The 10390-nt window shown below is 44.6% G+C and overlaps 1 protein-coding gene across 1 annotated transcript; it reads right to left on the reverse strand.

Moving 5' to 3' along the window:
- Positions 1–1070: 1070 nt before the first annotated feature.
- Positions 1071–2650, reverse strand: LOC136502013 (large ribosomal subunit protein uL6-like). Its single transcript, XM_066497503.1, has 3 exons — positions 2268–2650; positions 2064–2154; positions 1071–1429 (listed from the first exon to the last, which is right to left on the reverse strand). Exons 1-3 carry the CDS (start codon positions 2628–2630, stop codon positions 1323–1325), a joined length of 561 nt encoding a protein of 186 aa, XP_066353600.1. The 5' UTR covers positions 2631–2650; the 3' UTR covers positions 1071–1322.
- Between the last annotated feature and the right edge of the window lie 7740 nt (positions 2651–10390).

Below are 10390 nucleotides of genomic sequence, written 5' to 3' on the forward strand. Positions count from 1 at the left end.
AAAATGGCAAGATTGTGTGATAAGAAAAAACAGATCTCTCTCTGTATCTAGCGGCTGTTTAGATGGACTGATACTTCAACTGTCCAACACTGTTACCCATTCGGCCATTCCGCTGCAACAGTGTTGGAAGGGACAACGTCAACACATGATTGAGGCAGGATGCAGAAAAAGAAAAAGAAGAAGAAGAAGCAGCCTTTGCGACCCATACAGCCACCGACGTCGACGGGAGACAAGGGCCAGTACAAGAAGATATAGGCGCTGCTACACCAGTTTTGATGGCCTTATATTAATATAATTAATTTGTAAAAACATTGACTATTTTTTATACTCCAGAATATAGGTAGTCTTGCATAATGCATAGGGCTGGGAAATAAGGTCAATGCTCGTGAACTGACTCAGCTTGAAAGAGACTCGGGCTCAGATCGGCTCAAGCTCGTGTTCTAAATGAACAGGGCTAAGCCGAACTTGTTAGGCTAGAACAACGGTATGTTCTCGTGATATATTAAACTACTCTCTCCGTCCTAAAATATAAGACATTTTAATTTGTTCTAAGTCAAACTATTCTAAATTTAACTAACACTACTACAGAAGTTAACTGTAGGGGCGGCTCTAGAGCCTCTGTAGGGGCGGCTGCGCTAGCCGCCCTTTCCAGGGTGTTCCTACAGAGGGTGCCTCTGTAGGGGCGGTTTCCTGACCGCCCCTGCAATGCCCTCTGTAGGGGCGGCTGGTGTTTTCAGCCGCCCCTACAGTGCCATCTATAGGGGTGGCTGGTAATATCAGCCGCCCTGTAGTGGACTTCTGTAAGGGCGGCTGTATCACCAGCCGCCCCTGCTGTGTGTATTTGTAAGGGCGGTTCAATCAAGAACCGCCCCTACAGTGGATTTTTCAGCAAAAAAATAATAATAATTCAAATTCAAATCTGAACCCATATATATATATATATATATATATATATATATATATATATATATATATATATATATATATATATATATATATATATATATATATATATATATATATATATAATTCAAATTCGAATCTGGCCGCCACAAATATACATATATACATCCACAAACATAAGATCATTATTTAGAACATCATCACAAATTGATAGTCAACTATCTTTAGGGAATGAGAAACAAGGTTCATATTCTTAAACAGAGACGACAATATGTAGGATAAGATAGCATGCTCCATAACACATCCTAACCAAGTACAAAATTCAGTCTCGGAAAATTGCAACCCAAACGATAATAGCAACATGGCAGGCAGATGTAGCACTTCTGGATCATCTCCAGGCATTTTCGCTACTTTGTCGCTCACTGCTCCTCCTCGATCACACCCTTGTCGCTGACATAGATACCGTCCAAGAACTTTCTGATATCCTTCTTCTTGACATGGCATTTCTGTAGAGAAATGGAGAAAACTCGTTCAGCAACACAAATCATAGCACATCAATCCAAATCCACCAGTAGTAATGAGAATTATATAACAGCAATCAACAAAACTAGTAAATTCATGATGCGCTTCAAAGAGGAAAACAAAGATCAAAATAGAAGCAGGAACAATAGTTGGCATAAGCATTGCACTAGAAAGTGACATACCATGTGTAAAATATCACAATGTCAGCAACAGGTACAAAAATGAAACAAGACAACAATAATTTCTCACTGAATTCATCACATAGTTATTAATCTACTACACGCGCATTTGCACAGTTAGGACTAAGATCAATCATAACATTTTCCAGGCATTAGGTGCTCGCTGTTACTAAATACAGAGCCTTAAAATACTAAATACATGAATGATGGATATTTATACATCTCGAGATGCAGGACTACAGTTCTAGTTTGTATTTGACAGCACTAGTGTCATATGAACTTAAAATGTGATCTACCTGGACATTTCAAGCAGAAACCACCTGGTTCCTACCATCTAGGCACAGCCAATGTGATAAAACCCTATCATTTGATATTGGATTACTAAAATTTATCTACACCAGCAATAATTGCTTCATAACAGAGCAATAATGAGGAATAAATGCAAGGATCATGATCTACCACACCAAAGCACATCTGACACTGAATACAGCAGCCACCTCGTATATGTACCAAGGATGGTCACGCCCTCAAGCATGTCCACCTTCCTGACCTGGCCATCCCGGGATCATCATGAACACCAACCAGTCAGTCAAAAGTCAGAACGCATCACCACACTCCCAGATCTGATCTGCTGCGCCGCACGCGCGAAAGAAAGATGGGTACCTTCTTCTCGCCAAGGAAGTTCCTGATCTCGATGGCGGTGTTGCTGTTGGTGATGGAGGCGTTGATGGGGAAGTGAGCGTAGACGAACCTCATCTTGTAGCGGTACCCCTTGGTGACGCCCTTGATGAGGTTCTGGACGTGGGAGATGGCGGTGCGGATGGCGGCCATGGTGCGGCGGGTGCCAAACCAGGCATCCACCTTGAGCTTGCGCCCGCCCTCCTGTAGCTGGAAGTCGAGGTTGAGGTGCTTGAAGTTGCGGGTGAGCTTCCCGCGGGGGCCCTCCACCGTCACCTGCTTGGCGGCCACCGTCACCATCACGCCCTCCGGGATGTCCATCATCTCCGACGCCAGGATCGTCTTCATCTTGCCCGGTGCTGCTACTCCTTCGCCTTCTCTTCCTCCTCCTCGGGCGGGCGGGTGGCGGGCTGCGGAGGGAACGAGGGTTTGCTTGTGTGCGCTAAGGAACGGCGGCGCGCTGAGGGCGAGCCTTTTATATAAGGGGGCGGTGACGGGTAGGGTTTTGTGGTTTGATCGGGAGATCCCCGCCGTCGGATCGGTGGCTTAGGGTTTGTACGCGAGCCAAGAGGTCAGGTGGGCCACTACTACTACTGGGCCATTCGTCTGGGCTTTCAGGCCGTATGGGCTGCAGAGTGGATGCCTCAGAGAAGAAGCCTACAAATGGGCACTGCAGGGACGGCTGGTGATTGAGCCGCCCCTACAGATCAGCCCCAACTGTAGGGGCGGCTCAGGTTACCAGCCGCCCCTACAGTGCCATCTGTAGGGGCGGTTGGGCTGCTGGGGCCCGAGGACGCCCACTGTAGGGGCGCCCCCAACCCCAGCCGCCCCTATAGTAAAAATGCCCCGTTCCTAGTGTTAGAATCTGGCGTACTGTAAATTTATAGAAAAGAGTAATAATATTTTGAATGTTGAATGAGAATAATTAGATTCATTATGAATCTTATTTTCATAATTTACTTATTTGATGTGTTAGATGTTAATATCTTCCTCTATAAATTTGGTCAAACTTAGACTACTTTGACTTAGAACAAACCAAAATACCTTATATTTTAGGACGAAGAGAGTACTACTGTAATTTGTGGCGGATATCGGCCACTTATTTGAATCAAGCATGGACTATTAAGTTCATACCAAAAATATACATTACTGTTGAAGTCTAAAGTATCAAGATGCTTTAAACTACCCGCAGGAAGCCCTTGTCTTCTACCTTTTTCAATGTGTGATCTTGCAGCTGATTAATATACCTTAAAAGCCTTTGTACACTTAATAGCATACTAATTTGATATACAACAGTTGATTAATCTACCGTAGCAAATATGCTGGCTCGAGCTGCTTATCAAACTGAACTGAACAGGAATTTTGGCCCATTATCATAACCGGCTGAGCCGAGCCGAGCCGAACCAATACGCCTTTCTAACGAGACAGCATGAGCTCGTCACCCAGCCCAGTCTTACAGCAGTCATTTATTGTACTCATGTACTCAACTACTCAAGGGAGGTAGGCAACCTCTTAAATGTGCCGCCATGATCTACGACAGAAAATAAATATACTAAGTTTTACCATAATTTTTTATAAATCTTCTATTAACCAATTTAATAAAGGGAAAAGACCAGTTTACGTCCTCGAACTATCACAAAAGTTTGATTTTCAACTTTCAACTACAAAACCGGATAACGAGGGTCATCCAACTGTCAAAACCGGACAAGTTTAGCCCCTTAGATGGTTTCGAAGGTGGTTTTGTATTTTTTAGAAAAAATTAAAAATTCTGGTTAGATTAAAAAATCAAAACTAATTCATTTTAAATTAGAAAAATAAGAAACTAGTACCAAAAATTTTCTAAAAATGTAACTTATCTGTTGTTGCTCTATTTGAATTTTATTTATTCAAAAATAATTGGCATAACTACAAGCAAATAAATACTAGGAACATGAAAAAATTGGATTCCAATAACTGACAAGTAGAGTGCCAATAGATAGGTTACATTTTTAGAAAAATACTGGCACCTGTTTCATTTTTTTATTTAAAATGAATTACTTATGAATTTTTTAGTTTAAACTTGAATAGTTTTAATTTTCACAAAATAAAAAAACCACCATTGAAATCACCCGGAGGATTAAATTTGTTCATTGGGCGTTGCTTTGTTGTTCATCTATTTGCATCTGTTCATTTTCCAGCTTCGCGAGAGTGGATATGCTCGTAGCAGCCGCCACCGCATTGTGTACCTGCCATACAGTCCAAGTTTTTCTATGAAAGCGGAGGTCATTCCTGGCCTTCCATAAGTACCACAAGGTAGTTAGTATTCGGTGCACCTGTTCATATGTAGTGTTGTTGAAGGACCGAAACGGCGACCAGAGGGGAGGTGAATGGGAGCCTCAAATTTCTTTCGATAATTTAGGCCACTGTCCCAAATTCAAACCGCAAAAGCAAACGTACGCAACGATGATATGTTCACGAGCCAACATGTGGTTGGGTACCTTCGGTGATGACCAAGAGGCACAGCAGAACAATCGAGAAACAAGGGAAAGCAAGCTCACAAGCGAACAGAGAGAAACCGAGAAGACTGCGAACAGGCAGACTATTCGGGGTCTGCTCGTGGACTGTCCGCAGTTAAAAGTTCCAAAAACGGACGAAAAGAAAAGATTCTGGATGCTGCTGAAACGTGAGCGGCGGACTGTCCGCGGTGAGGTCCCGGACTGTCCGGCGTTCAAAACTCTAAAACCGGACCGAGCAAAATGATTGTGTACGCTGCAGAAACAGGGGTGGCGGACTGTCCGGGGGTAGGTGCGGACTGTCTGCTGGCCAGAGCAGCGAAACACAACAAAAAGAAGAGCTTATGCTCGCGATGTGAACAGTAACAGCAGGCTGTCTAGGGGTTAGGGGCAGACTGTCCGCGGGTTGCGAAATCAGCACGAACAGAGTCGCCAGAAAATCACCCGGAACAAGAAACACTCGGTTTTTCGGCCAAATCTTAACAAACTGCCACCAAATTTTAACCAGATGGTCACAAGGCAATGGGAGAGCTATCTCTAAAAGATAATCGCTCAAGGTTTAGCCAATCAACGGAAAAATCAAATCACGCGAAGAAGACCGGTTTTTCCACTCCAAAAATTGAATCGCCCCGATCTATAAACTCGTGAGGATTCGGACAAATTCCTTCGATGGAAGGGATCAACTCACGTCCTAGTTCATCCCAAATCAATCGGTTTGACTCAAAACGACGCACAACTCAAGGTCCAAGCAAGAACGTGAGAAGGGGTGGAGAGGGAAAAACAAGAACGCGAAGAACATGAACGAGAATCACACAAAAGACTCAAACCTTGAATTCCGGAGGGCACGAGGAGGTTAGGGCATCCATTCCCGCACAAATCTTCGGTTCGATTACACAGATGATGGGGCTAGATCATCTGAGGACCTATCAAGCAAGACTAGAGGAAGGGGAAGACCTAGGAAGGAGAAAATGAAAATGCCAAGAGGCGAGGGTGATTGGGGCACCCTCATCCTTATTTTCCAGGGCTATTACACAAGTCCCAAACTGCCTCTGGATATTTAGAGCGAACCACCTAACCCTAAGGCATTATGGTCCAACTCTGTCGATCGGACGGCCACGCTTCCTTCATAGATTTGCTTCGCCTCGACGCAACCTCTGTGATTCCGCCACGTGCCACCCCGTTCCTCCTCGGAACCTCTGCCCGGGTTTTGAGGCACAAACCCAAAAACCGTCCACCGGTGGTTTTGCGGCTCAAACCACCAAACCCGCTCGCGAGTAGCGTACTCCATACGCATCCCCGCTCCTCGACACGTGTCACCACCGTCCTCGACCGTCCGGCCGCCAAGTCTTCCAGAGCCTCCGCTCGACTTGCACGTCCGCAGTCTTGACTTCATCAACACGGTCACTCCTCCATGTACACTTGCACTTGTCGATGTCCCCAAGTGTCAGCCACTGTGGCTGGTCACCTGGTCTCCTGGTCCCTCGGTCCAAGCCTCACGTCCATCCTTCACCGCTCCTAGTCCATTGGCACGGCACGTCCCTACTTCACCTTCACCCTACCATCGACCACCGCCTCCGAGCCCCACACCTGCACACCACAAGCCAAGAGACATGTTGCACACCCCACTCACGCCATGATTAGTCACCAAACTCAACCCGAGGCGCCAGCTCATTGATAATCACTCATCACAAAATCGAACCACAAAGGCACATATAAACCTTGTGTTCAAAATCTCCCCCTTGATGAGTGCATTGTCAACACCAACGCACAACAACTCGAGCAATAGAAACAAAAGAAGAGGAAGAAGAAGAGAACTCACCCAAATGACCAAAAGCCAAAGAAAAGCCAAAGCGGGATCATTTGAAATGAGCAAAACTTCCAAAACTTGGTCCCCAAAGACATGGGCAATGGCTCGACGCAACCAAGTAAAACACAGCTAGTCCTCAAGAAGAAGCAGAAGGGGCTCAACACCACTAGCAAAGCTCAAAGCACATAAAAACCGCTAGACCCTCTAGAAAAGGCAAAGACTCAACACATCTAGCAAGAGCAACTCAAATGCAACTCCCCCTGAACAAATGCAGTCTCCCAAATGTATGCATGCACTCAACTCTCTGGATTTGTGGTTGTGTGTTCTCTCCCCCTTGTTGACACATGCACTTATCAAGAGAACTCTCCCCCCTTTAAAACACAACAAGAGGCTGAAAAACTACAACTCCCCCTCTAGAAAATGCTATGGATGCACATGAATGCAGAAGCTTCAGGAGTATAGCAATCAGAGTGAAAAGATGCTCTAAGTGGTGCTATTATGTGTGTGTAGCATCAAATACAAGTGCTAGCAAATGCTCAAACTGATCAAGTGAAACGAAATATGACAATTAAGCATTTTTTAACAGTTTTAAGCAATTAAAGAGGAGGTTCACCACTGAAAATAGCACATAGCAGGTATAAGTAGGAAATCAACCTAGCGCTAACAAGTATATACAAGGTGAACTACCCCAAGCAGCGGTCACACATCATCTCAAAGGCGGACCTAAGACTTGTGTTTTCATAAAATTTTAATTTTATCGGAGTTTGCAGCTTAACACAAGAATTAGTCAAACATGTGTGCGCGAGAGGTTATTGGTACTGTCAGCCTTACTTTTCAACCACGTGGGGCCTATGTCAGAGACAATCAGGAGCTCAAAGCAATGGTTTCGATCATCCACTACAAGGCTCAGGTTCAACCAAATGTGCAATTGGAAGCCGTCCTGATACCTTGAGGTGGGACAGTATAGACCCATCTCGATCTTTTCTCATCACTTAACTTGTATTTCAAATTTTAGCACAAGTATATCGGAGTTGTCCAAGCAAGTGAATGACTCAAAACAAGAGACATAGCAACCTAGCATATAAATGATACCAAAGAGAGCATAATTTCATTCTAATAGCTATAATCATGAAGCTCAAAGATGCTCTATCATACATGATGCTATGTAATGCAATTATGATACAAAAGCAAAAATAAAACCAAACTACAAAGAAAGCCAAAAACTATGATACAACATCTAAATGCTTCCCTCCTCTAAAAAGGGAAACAAACACCCAATTCCCCTCGCAAGCAGGAAAGGGCAGCTTGGTCAAGTGGTTTGGTTAGGATATCTGCAAGCTGGTTTTGGGTGTCAATATGGCACAGGTCTGTCTCCTTTCTCATAGTGATCACGCAAGAAGTGAAAGCGCACATTAATGTGTTTGGTTTTTATGTGGAGAACTAGATTTTTGGCTACACTTATGGCACTTGTGCTGTCACAAAGTAAAGGCACTCTAGTGAAATCTAAGCCAAAATCTCTCAAAGTGGCTATCATCCAAAGCAGCTGGGAGCAACAGCAAGCGACAGCAACATATTTAGCTTCTATGGTGGATTGTGCTACACTAGATTGCTTGCGAGAAGACCAAGATACCAAAGAAGAACCGAGAAATTGACAAGTCCCCGACGTGGACTTTCTATCTAAGAGGCAACCAGCAAAATCTGCATCAGAATAACCGCAAAGAGAGAGCGAGGAAGAAGTAGAATACCAAAGCCCAAACTTAGGAGTGAAGCAAAGGTACCTCATGATCCTTTTGATGGCTTGGCGATGAGACGTGTGCGGCGAAGCTTGAAAGCGCACACACAGACGCACAACAAACTGTATGTCCGGTCTCATTGCCGTTAGGTAGAGCAAAGACCTGATCATGTTGCGGTACTCCTTCTGGTCCATGGCTTCTCCTTCTTCATCAGTATCCAACGTCGTCGTGGTTGACATGGGCGTCGAAAGAGGCTTGGCCTCGCCCATATCAAACTTCTTCAGCACATCCTTGGTGTACTTCCCTTGGTGCACGAATGTCCCTTCTCGGGTTTGCTTGCTTTGCTACCCAAGAAAGAAGGTCAACTCTCCCATCATGCTCATCTCAAATTCCGTGCTCATAAGATCTGCAAACTTGGCAACAAGTGCATATGAAGAGCCACCGAAGATGATATCATCCACGTAAATTTGAACCAAGAGAGTGTCATTACCTTGCTTGAGGAGAAACAAGGTTTTATCAACTGAATCCATTTTAAAACCCTTTTTAAGCAAGAAGGTTTTTAATCGCTCATACCATGCTCTCGGGGCTTATTTCAAAATGTACAAAGCTTTGTGAAGTTTCAAAACATGGTTTGGAAACTTTGGGTTCTCGAAACCGGGAAGGTTTCCTCACATAGACCTCCTCCTTTATGTAGCCATTTGAGAATGCACTTTTGATGTCCATTTGAAAAACTTAAAACCCTTTGAAGCAGCAAAAGCTAAAAGGATTCTAATCGCCTCTAAATGAGCTACAATAGCAAAGGTCTCCTCATAATCTATACCTTCCTTTTGGCAAAAACCTTGGGCTACCAACTTAGCTTTGTTCCTCACTACCAACCCATCTTCACTCTGTTTGTTTTTAAAGACCCACTTTGTTCCTATGGGATGGCACTCTGGTGGAGGTGGTATGAAAACCCAAACCTGGTTTCTCTCAAAGTTTTCCAACTCCTCATGCATGGCATTAACCCAATCGGGGTCAGATAAAGCATGTCCAACATCTCAAGGCTCAAAAGATGCAACAAATGCAGAATGAGCAAAGTGTGAGATGTGATATGACCTAGACCACGTGACTCGCTGGTCGATGTTGCCAATCATGGCCTGAGGTGGATGGCGACGTTGAATATGCCATGGTGCCTCCCTAGAAGAAATCGCCTCCCCCTCAACAGTAGCTGGTGCCTCCTCAGGTGCAGCTGGCACAGGCTGAGGAAGCTGCTCGAACGGCCCCCAAGTGGTGGATGTAGAGGGATCAGGACCGTGAGCTGAAGTAGCCATCGCAGGCTCGAGAGGGGCAGCTGGTGGAGTTGGCTTGGGATCACCCCAATTGGCATCTTCATGCTCCTCCTCCACAAAGATGCTTTCACCAAGCTCATCCTCACCTGCACGCTCAAAGACAGGAGTTGCACAAGGTATGGTTTCATCGAATGTGACCTCATAGGTCTCCATGACACGATTAGTTTCAAGGTTAAGTACGCGATAAGCTCAAGAATGAGAAGCATAACCAAGAAATATCCCATCAGAGGACCTGGACTCAAACTTGTCCAAATTACCTTTCTTGAGGATGAAGCATTTGCATCCAAACACCCTGAAATGGCTAACCTTGGGTGGCCGTCTAAATCGCAACTCATAAGATGTTTTCTTCATGAACGCCTAAAGGAAAATGTGATTGGAAACATGGCAAGCGGTGTTGATTGCTTCGGCCCAATATCTCCTAGGAGTCTTGTGCTCATTGAGCATCGTCCTAGCCATCTCAACCAAAGTCTGATTTTTGCGCTCAACAACACCGTTTTGCTGGGGAACATAAGGAGAGGAAAACTGATGCTCGAGGCCCAAAGAAGCACAAAAGGTTTCAAAATGAGTATTCTTGAATTATGTGCCATTGTCACTACGAATCACTCTCATGGCATTCTTAGGGAACTCATTTTGCAACCTCAGAATTAATTCTCGAGCATGAGAAAAAGCCCCATAATTACCCTCCATGAAAGACACCCAAGAGTAGCGAGAAAAATCATCCACGATCACTAGAACATACCACTTTCCA

Source organism: Miscanthus floridulus, chromosome 13 (genome assembly GCF_019320115.1).
Source record: "Miscanthus floridulus cultivar M001 chromosome 13, ASM1932011v1, whole genome shotgun sequence".
Classification (NCBI taxonomy): domain Eukaryota; kingdom Viridiplantae; phylum Streptophyta; class Magnoliopsida; order Poales; family Poaceae; genus Miscanthus; species Miscanthus floridulus.